The sequence below is a fragment of the Mytilus edulis genome, chromosome 2, assembly GCF_963676685.1.
Source record: "Mytilus edulis chromosome 2, xbMytEdul2.2, whole genome shotgun sequence".
In the NCBI taxonomy this organism is placed as follows: Eukaryota; Metazoa; Mollusca; class Bivalvia; order Mytilida; family Mytilidae; genus Mytilus; species Mytilus edulis.
In genome coordinates this window covers 87245208-87264533 of record NC_092345.1, presented here as the reverse complement: position 1 = coordinate 87264533, position 19326 = coordinate 87245208, and the positions used below count along the sequence as shown (strand labels likewise).

Sequence of the window (19326 nt, the reverse complement as noted above, 5' to 3'; positions counted from 1 at the left end):
TGATATCTGCCCTCTGACTGATGAAATAAACCATTCTTCCCCAAGAACCCTTGGAGATCTGTCTTATCTTACTCAAGTCAGCACCAATAAATTGAACTGCCAACACAAGAGAAACACTGACCATACAATTAAACATTTTTGAATTTATATTTTCCAGATAACAAAATAACAAACAAAGAATAAAAAAAACAATCATGAAAGTTTTTAAATTACAACATCGTTGAAAATCTCTTTTGTAAGATTAAAATATATGCTGCAATGAGTTAAGTTTATCTCTAGACAAACTATTTTATTTTAGGCATTAAAAATTGCATTCTTTTACAATTTTGAATCTGTTTTGATAAAAAGTCCACAAAAATAACTTTCTTACCTTCACCTATGAAATGTCATGTTTTTTATTATATCTGAACTCTTATTTTCTCCTGTATTAAAACCAGCTTCCTGAGCCTGAGGGTACCAGTAATCACATCACAAGTATAGCACACCTACTACATAGGACAGGGTGTCAAAACACATTTTAATCTTGTTAGAAAACATCCATGTAACTCCAGGCCATAATATGGACAATTACCACTTCATAATGTTTATACTTGCTGATCATTTCCTTATCAATTTACATAAGAAAATATTCTTAGGCCAAAACAAATGATTTTTAAGCTATATACAGTATTTTCAAACTTTCAAATTTCACAGATAATCTTTTAAATTCATCATTTAGCACAAAACTTTAAAATCTTGGAACATTTTGGGGTTTGTCCGTTTTTGGTGACAATAGATCCAGAAATTTGCTTAAGATTCATTAAATCAATAAATTCAATTTATGGTGTTTTTAAATCAAATTGCCTTGTACAAGTAGTAGTTCATTAGCAAATCTTCTTCAAATCATGTTATGCACGCATACATGTATCACCTTTGAAAGGTTGTGTATTTGCCTAGACAAGATATTTCTAAGTGCATATTTTTTTGCCTTGTTTTAAACAGTGTCTTATGCCAACTTCACAAATAATTTAGATACTTGAGTCTACAAAACATTTTGAAGAGTGATAATTTTCCAAGTACCTTGTAGTATGTATTTGCAATGTTAAATTTGAAACTAACCAAAACATAGGTGTACCCTAACTGTCATACAAATGTTACATAAATCACATCATGGATTTACAGATACATGGATATGTAAAAATTTGATTGAATACACCAATATGCAATTACTGCATTGTATACTTCTTTCTAAATTTTGTTGTGAAGTGTCATTATCCACATTCCATCATTATGAGCAATCTTTTTCACGACTTTTCTGTATCACATGAAACATTAAAAAAAAAAGTGCATGTAACTTTTGAGTTGCAGTTTCAGTTTTGTAAGCTTTTTTCTGTACTTGTTTGTCTCATAAAGTCCAATGTTATTTCTTATTATCTCAAGGATTTAGAACATACATTTTTGGACCCTAAACCAATGCAGATGGGGAGAAGACATATAATACTAATACTGCCCGCCAATTATTGTGTAATGATGGTTCAGAAGGGTAAGAAAAGAGCTGCCTATGGCCTGTTCAAGGAACAATTGCTGATTTAACATGTAAAGAGCATAGCATCCTCCATATATAAGATTTTGGTTTATTTTCCTAGTAACATTAGTTATTGATGCACATCTATACTTCCAATAAAGCCAGAGACATCTCCAGCATAAGTCTAATGATCTGGAAAGGAAGTAGTCCAAATAATCATAGTTCTTTACTGAAGCTACCCTTTGGGTTGATCCCAGTAGAATATCAAGTTCAAGCAGAGATGCCACAATGATTCAGTCCAAATCATAATGATGAAACTAGTAAACATGTTTAACTTCACATTGATGGTCAAATATAAAGAATGACAAAACTAGAAAAAATGTTACATTTTTATATACCATCAGTTTACTTTACCATCACTCAGGGCATTTTTACTAACTTATTTATAGCTTAAGCCATTGAAATTCATAAAATTACTTTATTTACCTGGTAATATTTTTTTAAGTTAAGTTTTATCTTGAAAGACCCCAGGTATTAACTAACTTAGTTAGAGTGACCTTTTTATTGTCCAAAGGACAATGAAGTATTTGTATTCATGTGAAGCATTAACAGTTGTGTTTTTTAATCATGCTGACTAAATATTTCAATGGTATATGCTAGCATGGCCAAGAAACAGCTTAATGTTAAAAGTAAAGCACAATATGATGAACTTGACTCCTCTTGATAGCTGTAGCCATCAGCTGAAGCACATATATCATTGACTTTGAACCCACAAGGGAGAATATTTCATTATCATCAAACTCCCACTAAAGTCATGCTGTCCTTTGATAGAATATGTCATAGGTATATAATAATGCAGTAATTGTCATTATTAACCTCCTCAGTCAGAACTACCAACATACTATTGTCTAGAAATCAATATACTGGTGTGTCATTTCTCAGTACATGTATCACTTTGCCAAAAAAACGATTTAAATTGGACAAACATTTCATCTGACAATACAACTAAGTTAAATTTTGTATCTACCGCCCGTATTTATCACAACTGCTAGAGAATTCAGAAGCTTTACCTTTGTAACATTTGATGAGGGACAATCTCAATTGATGCAGGAATCTTATGTGTACACTGTCCAAGGTGCAACACCCACTAGAACACCAATTATATCTTATGGTGTGTTGTTACTCCACTGTCCTAGATGAGGGGAGGGTTGATATATCACAAGCATGGTTAATCCACTCACATTCTTTAATTGCCTGTCCTAAGTTAGGAGCAAGCAATGGTTGTTGTTTGTTGGTTTCTATCATATCTATTTTTTGTTTATTTTTTTTGCCTACATCAGGTAGTTTGTTTACCTTTTAATTGTTTCTCATTTTGTCATGCTGAGGTCTTTATATAGCTAATCATATGGTATTCACTGGTTTTGCTCATGGTTGAAGGTTACTCAAGTGACCAGCTTATAGTTGTTTATATTCTCATCTTTTAGTCTCTGGTGAAAAGTTGTCATATTTGCAATCATACCACATCTCCTTATTTCTATATAATTGTATACAAGAGACAAAAATATGACTTACGGCAGTGTATGATAAAGTAATATCCACTTTGTTCATATTCTGAATTGACTTGCCATTTGCTGCAGACAGTTCTCTATATGAATTTATGGCCAGACAAATACTTTTAAGTAAGAAATGTAAGACGTAAAACAAATAAATGTATATTTATACTTCAAAGTTATCTGTTGTCTAATATATATATGCACAGATTCTTTCTTCGACAGTAACAAAATTTGAACTTCATTTAAAGACAAATGCTTCAGGCTTGCAGACTTTTATACGATAATTACTTTTCAGAGTCATTTCAAAATCTAGGGATTTTTTTTTTAATACATACAATTAAAACATTACTCCTACCCCACTACATTTTTTGTCTATGTTATCTGGCTGAGTAAAAGTTGTAAAAAAGATTTAAACATTTCAAGGATGTCTGACACTTAAATATACACTAGGGTATTGTGTTTTATCTTTTTTAAACCATGAAAGTATGTTCCTTTTTTTAAAACTTATCAAATACATGTAGTGATGTTTTTTTTATATATATATATATATATGTTTATATACAACTCGTCTAAACATCAACCCAACAATGTTAGATCTGTAAATTTGCTTTCACAAATTGTTTTGTTCTTCCCTCGCAGGGATTCGAACCCATGTACTTATATATATGTTTATATATATATATAAGAGTCTAAATTGAAAACTATGTTCAAACCTATGATTGCGTTGGATAAAAACCGCAATTTTTATACGTGTGCATGTAAAACAAATTTCGTTGTAGAATGGTATAAAAACAGCACAAACAACATTTTCCAAAAGACCAAAAAAGTGAAAAAGTATATTTAAACAAAACGCATTTGACTAACAGGTCGAACAACTGATGTTCTTTAACCCTGCTGACTGCCATTGGAGATTGCCAAATAAAATTGATCACAAGATGTAACAAAATGGATCTTAATATAAATTTAATACTAAACAGAAGAAAAAAAATTATCTTGTGGCCACGATGTTATGCCACAAACATACGGTGTCAATATTTTTTTTAGTACACCAGATCCGGATTTCGACAATAAATGTCTCTTCAGTGATGTTAGGGATCAAAACGGTATTTGGAAGTCCTTATAAAAAGTACCCTCATTTTTAGATAAACTCTTGAATTTTAAGAGTCAATATAGAATGAACAGATCATATAAACCGGAGGGAAAATATGATACAAGCCCAAACGAAAAAGTATAAACGAGTCTAAATTGAAAACTACGTTCAAACCTATGATTGCGTTGGATAAAAAACGCAATTTTTATACGTGTGCATGTAAAACAAAATTCCTTGTAGAATGGTCTAAAAACAGCACAAACAACATTTTATATATATCCCTTTTCAGATTATATTCACCAGGGTTTTGCTAAACTAGTTCCTGGACATTTATTTCCTTTGAATAAAAGAACATGGTAGAAAGGATGTTGAAGTCTCTCACTCACTCAGAGAACCAGGTTATTCTGTACAAGAGCTTATTCTTTTTTAAGTTTGGAGCAATTATGGTCAGAAATTGTTTTTGTAATATCTGTTTCAGACTTATCCTCAATCTAGTGAACAGAAGAAAACAATTTGAAATCCTTGAAAACTGCAAATTGTAAATGGTTATTCAACTCAGACAGTCAACAAACTTGTTTTCTTTTGTCTGGAAAAATGTAAAATTACCAATTTCAATTACTTCAGTCAAAATTTGAGGGGCTGGCCAGGGTTAATATCCATTTTTCTAAAATCATAATACATCTTACTCAAAGACATCCTTGAATTTTTTGCAGCCGAAAATAGATCATCCAAATAAACAGATCTTGAATGGTTTCAAAATTAAATTTTAATATGATAAATTACCCTAGGATTTGGCATTGATTCATACCAGAAAAAAAATCCAGAAGTGAAATTTTATCTGATACACTCAAATACCTATAATTACACCGATTTTAGTGTAATCAATATGTAATCATCAACATAGGTAATAGCATTCCTCTCCGCCAAAACATAATGTGCAGAATTACGTAATAGATCGTCTAAAACATTATATATCTCAAGAGAACATGTAATAAATGGACCATAATCACTGATGTTTTACTTTTGATCCTTTGTCTAGCTACACAGGGTTGTTGAGAACAAATGTACTTATATTAGATAGCTTAATCATAACCATCCAACAGCTGATGCTGAGGTGACAAGGAACCAATAGTATTATATAGGATGGCCATGTACTCGGAGGACTGATGCAAGTTATTTTTACCATATAATTCTCAGACTTATGTAACAGCTGAGGCTGATATATGTACTCCCAGTACAGACAGGCTTTTATGCACATAATCAAACAGCAGATCACATATGTTTTGATGGGCAAACAATTCTTTATCAAAAAGACACTTCCAAACAGTCCAAAATAAGCTGATTGATTTAAAGGTCTTAAATGGCCTCAGAAGAACCATGGAAGTAATATAATACTTCCAATGGTAAAACAAAATGATATTTTTGATATTCTGAAGACTTTTTAATATGAGGCAATGTAAAAATATATGTGAGCTTAAGTATTGTAAATTGTTTGAATAACCTTTACCAGAAACAACAAATGTTCTTGACATTTCTTTGTAAATTTATCTAAAAATCAACAAGACACCAAGCAGACAAGTTTTCATGTGAGATTATCATGATTATAGAATTCTGACTTCCAGATCTCCTATCAGCTATAAATAACATCAATACCTTTGTAATATAAACAAAACTACTGTTTTATTATTTTTAGAAATAATGTGAGTTCTTTGTAGGTCTCACTGATTATTATATGAAATACATGCAGCTGGAATTGCCTTCACTTCAATTAACTGTCAATCAGCCTCACTTTGCTGTATGTTTAAATATGGCAAAGGAACACAGTTATTCCACCCCACTTTTATCCTGCATAGTTATAAATAATAATTTGAATCCAACCTCATATTTCATATTGTATCTATAATAATTCTTGACTGGAGATTTAGGGTATCAGTAGTTTAGAAACAATATGTGTTCTGTTTTACTTATTGAAAATGAAGTAATTTGTTTGGATATCTACTGAAATTCTTAGATCAATTTCGATAAAGAACCAGTTTCACAGAAAGAGTTTTTTCATATATAATATTTGATAATTCAATATTTTTTTATTTCTAGAAATTCTGTAACCATGGTTTTCAGGTTTTGTCAGGTGATATAATCTGTGTATATGAAGCAAAACACTAAGATGGATGGAAACAAGAATCTCAAGTGTGTTCAAAACAATGTTTCTGATTTGTGAATCTTCAAAAAACACTGATAAAAGATATCCCCTTTAAAAAAAAAAATGAAACAACTGAAAACTTATGAATAAGCAGTGTGTTTCCACTATTACTGTGGGAAAAATGTCCACACCTACTTTCTTGTTTAAGTATGGATAACCTTCTAACATCTTATAAGTGATTCATTATGAGATTCACAATGTAAGTTACCAAATGGCTACAGCATCTTCTACCACATAATCATCAAAAACCAGCATACTCCAAGTTCCTGTATGTCTGAGCATTTATATATGAGAGATCTGATTATTCAATTAAAATTTGCACCAACCTTCTGTGATTAATATAAGTCTGCCATGTTTTTAGACAACTTCCATTAGAGAAAGATTCAAAATCTCAGACAAATTCAAGGAAAGAACATAAACAAAGAGTTGACAGTCATTAACAAACACATACATTGTAGTAATCCCCAATGAAAGAATCAGTTCAACCTCATTGTTATAATCAAGGTACCTGTAAGTTATAGTCCTTCTTAATTCCAATTACAGTTCTCATTTAACACATAAATCACTGCCCTCCTCAAGTATAAATATACACTACATGCACTAGTGGTTTGACCTACCGTAGACATAAAGAACTTTCTTCCAATTTCCAGGAGTTTGAACTTAGACATACATTTGCATGTCGTCAAAGTAGTTATACCCTTACTTTGGGATAACGGATAATTTACGTATTTTAGCGCTGTAACATACCTTTCACTGTATATCACTTGAATTATTGTAAGTGTGTCTAAAGTCTCCTTCAAAAGACAAAACACTAAACCCCTCCTATAAGGAAGTGTATCCTCATTAATCTTATAACTATCTAATCCCATATTACAAGACTGACGATATTTGTGGTGTAATATTTGTAAGATGTATTGGATATAATACATTTGTTTGTTACGATGAATAGTTCAAAATAAAAACATGTCATTAATTAAAATACTATGTACAACTTGGGAAAACTTAATTTCATTGAAATTCAAAATCTAAATTCAAGATTGTTTCACCGAGAAAACATTGTCAACCGAGGGAAGCCAAGGTTCACAATGCTTTTTCAAGGGGTACCAATCTGCTCTATCACACATAATATGAATTGAACCCTCTTTAATATGCATGAGAACATTATCTCCTGTCCAAAGCCTGACAAAATTAGTTAGTGGTTAATCATTTATTGTCCTTGGCAAAATATGTTTGTTCAGTATGATGACAAGTTTCAAATAAAACATGTTATTAATTAAAATATTATGACACAGAAATGATTATTTTTTTGCAAAATTTAAAATGATGTCAGGAGTATAAGAATGACTGTCTTACCAGATAGATGATTCTTCTATTTCTCTCTAAAATATTATCATAAATTACCAGAATTGTGAATATCTGTTTTAAATTTGCTTTCTTATCTCTCATGCCTTGTAAGTTTGTCTCTCTGGTTCTTAATAAATCATTCAATCTTCTATGGAAAATCAAACTAGAGCTAAACTGTAAAGATTCCATTCTAAATAAGCAGTAAAATTCCTTATCCTATTCCAAGATTCTTCAGATCTGCATTAAACTAGATTTTCCATTGTTGAACCAAAAACATCAAAATTATTAATCCTTCGTATCTCAAATTGACATGTCCACATTAACAGTACCCTTAAGCTATTAGTGATTACTTATATAAATGAGCCAAGAAAATATCTGCAGACCAAATTGATTTGGATACTTTAAGCTATGCCAGAAACTCACACCTATCGTCCTACAGTTGGCATTTCCAACACTCCACTCCCCTACTTACGGCAATCAAATGATGTCTTTGTTAGACTGGTAATTAATACTGATTAATAGCATAAACAAAGACACTGGTTTTTTGCCAGGACAAACTGTCCAGTAAATTATCAACCAACAAACTAACAAATTGATATTATTGTACTGGTATTACCCTAATGATACTTTCTCTAAAACCTGTTGAACCTTAAATATAAACCAGTTCTTCCTTTCAACCTTCAATCTATAATTGGTACTGCTTCACTTTAGAGTCTTTCGTTCCTGCTTTGTTAAATGTAATTGGCCTTATAACTAGTTAGTGATTATTTTTCAATTAACATCTTTTTAAGCTGAACCAAACAAAGAAACAAAATTTGCTCCAGCTTACCATTCAAATTTTATACCTATACCCATCAAAAACACAATATAATTTACAAAGAACTAGATATTAATACTGCAACCTACCAGTGGTGTTTGGCAGTACTTTCATAAGTCAACTTCCATTTCAAGCACTGATCTCTTCATTTAGAACACTTGTAAAACTGACTTCACCTTGCAATATAAAAATACCTTAGGAATAGAAGTGATCTGACAACATGTATCTGACGATCATACTACATGTATCTGACATGTCCAATTTTCTGTCAGTGATGATACTATCTAATAACAGGCTAAGTACATTCCAATGGTATCAACAACAATAGCCAACATCATGAAAACACATTAAATGGGTACTAAGTACAAAAGTTCACTTCTCAGTGCAATGCTAAAATCAATGACTTGCAAAACCACATCAGATACCTTGGTTTCAGTTTGGCTAGGACTTTGTTCATCATGTCCAAGGATTGTCCTCATCGTTATAAAAAAGAAAACCAACTATGAGAGTCACAAGCAGATATATTCTAAAATATAAATGTGTGTATCCAATTCTCAAAATATATCAATACATTGACTGTGACTTTTGAAGCTTTGAATAAAGATAGATTGATTGATTGGTGTATAATGCCACTTTCAATACTATTGCACTAATTCGTGGCAGGCAGTTTTTATGGGCTGAGGAAGCTGGAGTGTCCGGAGAGAACCACAACCTTTGAAGAAAAACTGACAATCCTAGCCAATTAAGATTGGAGATGATTGCACCTGTTTCGTGCGGGGTTTGAACTCACAACCTTAGTGTTGACTGGCTACTGATACAGTAGTTTCGCTACTCAGGCCACTGGACCACCAAGGCCCCTAGAAAGATAGAAGGTATCCACAGATTTGGAGCTTTACAGAATGAGAAAAAGTATTGACAGTTTGACTTCCAAAGTACATTAATAGCTATAAGTGATGTACACTACATGTACTAAGAAATATATGAGTCATCAAAAGCAGAGATAAAGATATTTGATAAGGAAGTTCTTGTGATACATCAGAGGGATGGTCAAGTGCTTGGTCCTTATGGTCACACTTTATTGGAATTATAAGATTATGTACTTGATGGTATAGGTCTAGATCATTTGTTAACTTGTGAATATAAGTGAAAAACTTATTTTGTAAGGCCTCAGTCTTGCATGAAATACTCTATATAAATCCTTGAATATTAGTCTCCTGCTTGCTTCTTATAAGTCAGCAATGACCTTTGTTCATTTTTGGACCGCAGATTACATGCTGAAATACTTCATCCATAACAGGTCTACGTCTACTTAATGGTCTAGTTTAGCTTAAATCTTATTCAAGAAAAGTCATTTATGAAGAAAACAAACTGTCTACTAACCTTGACATTGTACGTTTTCCTGGAGTAATTTCTACCATGTACGCTGCAAAGTGCACTGATAAGCTAAAGTGTACAAGGCCTTCTGGGTAAAAATCTCTTTTTAATATATCATTTAGGTAGCATACATTATAAATTATTGATGTAAACTATCACACCATTATATCATTAAACATCACAAGTGTCTATATAACATCTGGTAAATATTTTCCCAATGAACTGAATTTAGTGCAGTTTCATGGTTTTCTGAGATATTTGTCAACTTTGTTTACCAACATAATGTCATTAATTTTTAGTCAACCAGAATTATTTCATATTCTCTCTGTCTTGCTAACAAAATTACAAAAAGGAACAAACTTCTTATCACAACACTGATGCTGTATTCATTTTAAGCTCCACTTTTCTCAAATTTGCTTAATATTTATCCAATGCTTTTATATATCATTCAAAAAAAGCCATATGTATGACCTTGAAGATTTCAACTGGTCTCTTCTTATATTGAAACTAATACATTTCCCTCCATACATAAATAAAAAACCTTACACCAATAAGTCTTCCATAAAAGGAATCTGACATAACACAATTTGCTTTTACTTCATCTGACCAATTCCCCCTGAAAATACCTTAACAAATCAATCTAATAAGCCTAGCATCTTTGGTTAGCAGAGTTCGTGTCAAACCCCTATAAATTCCCAGCAGCCAATACTGTCTCTGCTGTAATCCAATGGCAGTCTATACTGTAAATGACAGCTTAATCCTCTTGGATACAGTCTGGTATATTCCAGTTTAATTATATACATAAGAAAAATGACAAATACTCTTCCAGTCATATTCTAGAAAAAAAACACTGGACGGTCTGATATGGGAATATTATTCTAAGATCTTGTTTTCAAGAAAAGTTGGAAGTTGGATTCAGGTGGACACAATGCCACACATGACAGATTAATAAGCTGGATACAAAGACAAGTACAGAAAACTTGTCTATTCATTGAGAAGAAATCCTGAACAGTTTTGCACAAAAAATATTGTATCTTAAAAGTGAACCAAGCAATTTAGAAATTACTAAAAAGGTATACCAGTAAAGATATCTGCAAGTTATCCAGTCTGAAGCAATTAAATGATTGCAATAAAGGTATATCAGATATTATAATGGTTAAACTAGGAATCACTGCACAGATCACATATAGGCTCGTCTTTTTTATAAGTTATAAAGAAAACAAACAATAACTATCTGGCTTTCGGAGAGAGAAAAAGACATTCCTAGCATAAAGATCAGTATGATCACGATAAAATTCAGATTGCTATAAATAAAATGCAAGTGTAACTAAGACATTGTCTAATCAAGTGCACCTTCTTATGATAAACCATTGCAAGGAAATAGTCTTTATCTAGGAGTATGGTAGAATTTGTTTCAAAGTAGAATTGATTTCTCAGCTGTCACTTTCTATCATTGTACTACTGGAAAAAACGTGATAAAAGCACCTCAGAAAAATTGCCCAACAAATACAGAATATAAAGTTAAGTACTCCGTTTGTATTGTATATCAACAGCTCAGACATCTAAGGATACTACATAGTCTGAAGTACATCTGACCACTGTGATTCTCTTTCTTTAATGGATAATTTACAATATATCCATCCGATTCAACAGACAAACTGTTATAGTCGGGTCACAAACAGGAAGCTGTTCTCAATAAATTTCCTGTATTGTTTCTTACAGCTTGTTTGAACTAAGTAACATTTCTGAAGAGGGTTATAGTGATGTCAAAGCTTTCTTGTATTATCTGTAGGGTTCATTTTTCTAATACAGAATAATAAAAGCAATAAGTATGTTAAACTTTCATTTGTTTTTATCATTTTAAGAAGATACATTATTTGTCATCAGAATATCAAAATAGAAAAAATGTTTGTCCAATAAAAAAGTGAGCAATTAGTTTTAAGAGTATTTTTTTTTAAATATTGAATTTTGTGGTGCAATATAATTCCTTACCTCAAATACAAATTATGTTTAATTCCAGATTAATTTTACAAAAATGCTACAACGGACAGTACAACAGGAAGATCAAGTTTATCTAATACATCAACTTATTGTCAAAGATATCAATGTTTTAAAATCACCCCAAGCCTTTATGTTTACAACTAATATGTACAACATTTCTTAAGCCAATTCTTGTTTCAAAAGTACAATTTTTAAGAAATATTAAACCTGTAATATCTACAAAGAGAACTACATTTGTGAAATTTTCAGAACTTCTTACATGTCTTATAATCATATTAATTAAGGATTAAGAAAACTCTGATAAAAAGTACATGCAACATTGCAAATCACTTTATTGTGATGAAGTAAGTAACTTCAATGTGTTTTCATTTAAACAACAGATTTTTGAGAACAATTCAAAATAAACTTTAAAAAAAAATGGTATATTCAAAATTAATTCATTTGAAAAATTTCAAAAGAAAAATCATTACAAGTTATTTTTCAGAAACAACTATACTGTTTTTATTTTAAATGGATAAAACTAGAACTTTTGCACATTAACCTTAAAGTAACCCATTTATTTACAATATGCAAATCCCTTAAATGATATATAATACTGATTAACAATTTATTAAATTTTTGCCTGATTTGGACCCCCTCCTAATTTAATTCAACTTATTACTTTAAAAGACAATATTAAAAAACAAATATTGTGTACCCCCATTCTTAATTGAAAAAAATAACCACTGACATACCTTGATTAACATAATGACATCAAATGAACAATTAATGACAGTATTTTTATGATTTATAGTTACAATGAATTCTATGTATGAGAACTTTTTTTACTATTATCACTTCCTTCACACCTTCCTGGCTAATTTGATAAATTTTTCACCTGCTGACCCTAACTAAAACTGTGAAAAATGTGTTCTTTATCTGTAAAGAACTTCACCACTTGAGCCATGTCAGTGTGAACTGTAAAAAGATTTTGCCTCTTTGTAGCCATACATTTACTTCTCACACTATACACACTATATTTTCAGTTGCAGCATTTTTAGACAATATTTATCTGACAATTATCTAATCACAAACAATGTCTATAACATTTCAATTTTAAGTAACCTCAAGTACTTTAGGTCTGAGAATTCAAATTCAATTCTTTGACAGGTATAACACTCTTAGTTTTTAATCAATTTAGCACAGAACATGATTTTGTTTTGGTCTTAGAGAAGAGGTTTTTTGTGTATAGAAGGGAGATAACTCTAACATGAAACAAAGAAAATGGTATTTTTTTTGCTGAACATGACTTGTAGGTATACCCATTCCTTTATCAAAGACACAAAATCTGTACATTTATTTTGACATGCAAATTTCCGATTTTTTGAGTTCTATTAAATCGATTCAATATGGAGCACATAGAATGCACAATGGAGAGAAATGTAACAGTTTCTTTGTTAGCTAGAAAGCAGCATGAAAGGATAGTATTGATTATATTCAACAGTTAAGCTTACCTTTATTGAGGACATTGCTAATATCTGGATAATTTCCCTCCATTCATAAAAATATCACATGAAAATTATAAAATGTGACAGGCTAAATTCTCAAGGAATCAAATTTCCTTATCATGACTGCTACTGATGGTGATTAAAATGGCATAGTGGAAAATAAAGACATTATCTTTGGAAATGAAACTGATGCTGAAGATTAAGGCATAGCATAAGATATGGCCTTGGTGTTAAAGCTGAAAAGTATTTACTGAAATTGCTCATTACATGACTCTCCTTACAGGATTATATATACTAATATATCAGTGGCTGAGTGCCAATTATTAATTATAATAATTATAATAATTGATCCTTTATGGATAAAAAGAACAAATCTTCTGAACAGACAAGTCCAACTCTACATTCCCAGGCACAAGGTTACATGAAACTTCAATTCGATCCATAAATTTTGGCAAGGAAGCAACTGAACCAATCAATATCCAATCTAAATAGTTACATGGAAATGAAATGTTGTCAATTCTGTATTTACACAAGAAAATAAATTGTGCTGGTAAAGAAATGTTCAATGTCAAATGAATGTCTGTAAGTAAAGTTATTGTATTCAGCACTTTCTGATGGAAGTTTGACCTTCACATAAACTCAGGTTCAAAATTGTCCTTCATTTTATATCCCCAAAATTATGAGTAGATTTGATTGATATCAGGATGCCAAGCTATGATTATCCAGCTATGTTGATAAATTCCAGATGCAAGTCACTTTTAATTTAACTAAAAACTGGAGAAAAACAAGAAAGCAATACATACTTCAAACTGTGATTTTATAAGGTACATGCATCTTAATGGAATATTTTTGTTCAATAAATTTCCTCCTGACAAAATAGTTTGCTTGTAACGTAACATGAATTATCACTGAAGGTTAACTGAAGTTTGAATGTTTGAATACACTTTGAATTTTGTAACTCACTATAGGAAATGTTGAGGCAAAGATTTCAACATGTACAGGTCAATCTAGCATTTTAATCTTTTTTTCATGGAACTTAAAAAGAAAAAGTTCACACTGACATGACTCAAGTTCTCTACTTCATAATTTTTAACAATTTCAGTTCCTACAGTTTATGCTTTATGTACTTCCATAATAAAAGACCTTTTTATTTAAAAGAATGTGCTAGTTTTCCATTAGACTGACATAAACAGTCAAATGACTGGAGAAAATCAAAATTAATTTCTTATTCAATTTTAAGGTTTCACTGTATCATTTGTTCTTCCACTGAAGGAGGTTGAGATATTGAACCTCACAACATGTTCCTATCCTGGTGAGAACCCTCCTCAGAGATAGTTCTTATCTCCTTGTTATTTTTATTTAGAAATTTAAAAGTTAATGTAAAATCTTCAGTCATTATAGCATTTTGCCTACAGTGGGGACACTTGTCATTCATTATGGGGCTTGTCCTTTGCAAAAGACACTGAAAATTCTGTAAAAAGTATATTTCTTACTGTTAGGTCAAAACTAGATAAGACTACCAAGCATCTTTTTCAACAAAATATATAAACTGTCTTGTTCTTTTAGATGATGGAGATCAAGTAAAATACTAGTAATTAAAAGATTAACATATGGTATTTTTGAAGTATAACACAAAACAATAGTTCCATAAATACTACTAAGAAACTTGAGGAAGACGAACCTCACTTATAACCAGAGATTACCTTAGCATTCCCATAGAGATAGGGTTAGTAGTTCCTACTTCACTTGTTCACCCACAGGGTTTGTTATGACAACTTATAATGTAGTGATACGTCATGATAGTGGAGAGAAAGAGTGTTTATGTTCATTGTTTCATTTCCAATGAATTTACTGAAATTGTTACACTAATATCTTTCTTCCCAAATGAAGACAATTTTCAATTTGTTTGATCTGTATTAGTTATAAACAGTAACCAAACAAATCTTTTACTCTGCTTTAGAAGTGCCAATAACATGTCAAATTATCCAATTTTCATCATTCTCTAGCCTTCCCTGGGTTCTATTGATTTTTCATTTTTTGTTCTTGAATGAATTTTAACCAAATCTGGCATCAAACTTCCTGGAGCTTTCAAACAGAAATGTATTTTTTCATTCTAATGACATTATCATCATATATTTTCTGAACGTGAAGAGAAAATACCTTCATCAGCCAGGATATATAATGAACGATCAGACTGCAATCTCCTGCATTATAACACACATAGTAGAAAGAGAAAACAGAGTATCAATTTTGTGATTTGAGTTGTGAATGCAAAGAGAAATCATGAAAAAAAATAAACAGTACTGCCAGGCTTTCTTATTAAAAAGCACTACTCAAAATTATTGCCACTATGAGTAGTTTTATACAAGGAAAAATAATTTAAAAAAATTGTATTTCCAATTGAATGGAAAAATGTATAGGTCAATAAAGGTCATTTGGATCTGTGAGGATCTTAAAAATATTTTGAGATACATCTAATTAAAAAAAAGAAAAAAGTGCTCTGGAATGGAGTATAAAAGAAAACGGAGCATTGTCAGTCAGGATCAAAAACAATTCTGAAGTCTTTTGTTGCCACTTGGCAAAACATTTATTCTTATATATTTTGCAACAGTAGACTATTGAAGTTTAAGCAGAACATGCAGAAAGGCTGTAGAAAAAGTTCAAACTAATTTGTTTGTGAACCAGTTCAGTGCTATTACTTCATGACAAGTACTGATTTCTCTTTTTGTTTCTTTTGGACACTAATATGTTGATAATTATCACATTGCCTCCAATTTCCAAACTGTTCTATAGCATACAACACTTGTTTTTACATTGCTATCAATACTAAGCATTTGTTGTCATAGTTCATATTAATATAACTGATATTACCAATACTTCAAACATACAATATAAATAGATCAATGTAGCATAATGATTTGCAAAATGAGTTGCCCAGCAAATTATTCTACCAATACAAACTGTAATTTTTCTCCTGTTTGGATAGAACTTATTGATGCATGAGTCATCAAGGAACCCATTCCTGTTGCTGATCTTTATATCTGGGTATAATTCAATTTATCCAATTTATTATATAACTTCTGACAACCTGATTCATTTATTCTTTAGAATCTTTAGATTTAAAATTCCAGTTCCCAAAAGATTAAATGTAAGCAACAGTAACTACCATTAGACAAAGAACATTATATATTCTACAAGCTTGATATATCAGCTATATGTTAATTCAATCCCAAAGCTACTGAAGAGTGCTGATTCATCAAGATTTATAGTAAACACACAATCTATTTTATGTGTTACAAAAACATTACAAAAAGACAACTTACAAAGAGGCACACCTGATATGTATAAACATAATTATGATAAAATTGAGAGATAGTTAAAAAAGACTTTCTAAAATAAGTTAAAAATTCCAAAACTTTAAGGCTTAAAACATTTGGAGTACATTAAAGCAATGCAAAGCCCTGTAAATCACTGAGTACTGTGTTGGGTTTTACCATAGTCTCATTTAACTACTTGTGTTTACAATCCATATTTTACAGACTGTCGATAATCAACTCTATTTTGCAATTGTAAATACTTAGGAGGTAATAAAATCTAACAATCTTTTTTCTCAACAGTTGAACCATAATTGATTTAAACAATCATCAGGTAATAAAGGGAAAGAAAATAACTGTTAAATCACAAAAACAACCCGAAAAAATGAAAAAATATGCCATAGAGATTATATCTTTAGTTTGCCATCTACTTAAAATTTCTTTTTCAAAAATTCATTTGAAAGTTATTGGTTTAAGAAAACTATCATTGTATATTTTAGAGTGTTCTTTGGAGGTGCAAACATGTTTGTGCCACTTACCATTTTAAGAGTTTCTAATTGTCCTAACCACTGTCCCAGTTCACTCTCAGCATCTTGATCTTCATGGTCACTATCAGCCTCTATTTCACATTCTGGTCGGTAGCAATAATCCTCATCTTCCATTCTACAACAAATACATGCTCTGTATTAGATCATAAGTGCTTGTAGAAACATATTTTGATAACTGAAAATTGATACTTAATTGTATGGTACTAATTTTTATGGATTTTATGGGTTAAAGTTATGCAAATTTCCCAGTACTGCATTCTACTGAGATCTCAGTGTAAAAATGTCAAAAAATTTCCTGATTTCTAATTGTTTTGATAACAGCTCAATATTCAGCCAGCTACTTCAAAGAATAATAAAAATACTGAAAACAAAAACTGTCAAAGAAATTATTTTAGAGGATTATAAACATTGGGCTCACAATAGTTTTTATTAATAGAGTGGCATCTATTTTAGTAAGTGTTGGAAGTAACTATTAGTGTCTTTTATGCAGAAAAAGCTCTATCTAGATTGGGACCAATGTATCACTATGCTTGTAATAGTACTAGTACCATTATTGGTACAAATGTATCACTATGCTTGTAATAGTACCGGTACCAATATTTGTACAAATGTATCACTATGCTTGTTACAGTACCAATATTTTCCAAGAAATGGTATTCTCCAAAAAATCTGGATCGTTCCTTGCTTATCTGGGTTCAATAGAAAAATACTGGTACAATGTATCACCACTTTAAAAGTACCTCATAAGAAATTTTTCAGATATCAATTGATTACTTTTTTTTTGAGCTGACAAAATGTTAATCAATCATCAATCAATCAATTGTTCAACCCAGATATTTTTCTGTAAATTTCATTTAAATGTATGTCAAATAAAGTTCACCAACAGCTCAGTACTTAAAAATTGCCAAAAAGTTAACATCACTCTTTTAATTAAGTGCCAGTCTGCCTAAGAATCAGGCAATGGTGAAAACATGACTAACAAGAATGTGTCCAAAGTACACGGATGCCCCACTCGCACTATCATTTTCCATGTTCAATGGACCGTGAAAATGGGTAAAAAATATAATTACGCATTAAAATTAAAAAGATCATATCATAGGGAACATTTGTACTAAGTTTCAAGTTGATTGGACTTCAACTTCATCAAAAACTACCTTGACCAAAAACTTTAACCTGAAACTCGCACTTTCATTTTCTATGTTCAGTGGACCGTGAAATAGGGGTCAAAAGTTTAATTTGTCTTTAAAATTAGAAAGATCATATCATAAGGAACATATGTACTAAGTTTCAATTGATTGGACTTCAGCTTCATCAAAAACTACCTTGACCAAAATCTTTAACCTGAAGCGGGACAGACGGACAAACGAACGGACGAACAGACGGACAGACGGACGAACGGACGCACAGACCAGAAAACATAATGCCCCTCTACTATCGTAGGTGGTGCATAAAAAAACCCACCCAATTTGACATTGATTTCAGTTCATAATATGTAGTTATGCACAACAATAACATTCATTTCCATTTTCTGTTCTGGTAATAGAAGATACAATTTGGTTGAAATGCACTAGAAATTAACAAATAAGGGGAGATAACTCTGTAATTTGCTATCATTTTAACCAATTTTCTAACCAAGTTATTTGATATTACCAGACACACACAAATGAAAGACCAATACTTTTTCACCCAGGACGATTGTTAGTATTAAATAGCATGATTAGCTCGGTGGGTTTTTTCTAATCATGTTTTAATTTTTACCTAAATTGCCTGATTCTTAAAAAGACTGGCACTTAAATGAAACTTTCTGTAATTTTTGCTTTAAAAAAGAGAATATTTTCTACAAATTTTCAAATGAACAATAATTGATATCTAAGTTATGAACCCGGAATCTATTTATCATATTGAATGTCAGCTGTTTTGTTTTAAACAATCAGAAAAGTTGCACATGTCTCTAGTGAATGTGGAGACTTTTGTTTTTTGCTAAAATGGAATAAAAGAAAGAATTTTTTTTCAACTATTTGAAAAAAATCCAATTATTCGTGTCTGAGCACATGTATATTCAGAAGAATAAGTTCAAAGTCAGATGGCAAAACA

The 19326-nt window shown here is 31.0% G+C and overlaps 1 protein-coding gene across 17 annotated transcripts in view; it reads right to left on the bottom strand.

Moving 5' to 3' along the window:
• LOC139513282 (ras-associated and pleckstrin homology domains-containing protein 1-like) overlaps window positions 1-19326 on the bottom strand; it is an 83406-nt gene that overhangs the window by 31683 nt on the left and 32397 nt on the right. For 9 of the 17 annotated variants that reach the window (XM_071301627.1, XM_071301635.1, XM_071301630.1 and 6 more), the window contains one exon: window positions 17224-17347. In XM_071301627.1, coding sequence (XP_071157728.1) covers window positions 17224-17347 — 124 coding nt within the window. Of the gene's footprint in view, window positions 1-370; window positions 620-7094; window positions 7310-9888; window positions 10065-13376; window positions 13553-17223; window positions 17348-19326 lie in introns of those variants that run through there. The other 8 variants (XM_071301637.1, XM_071301638.1, XM_071301643.1 and 5 more) reach the window with 8 other exon arrangements.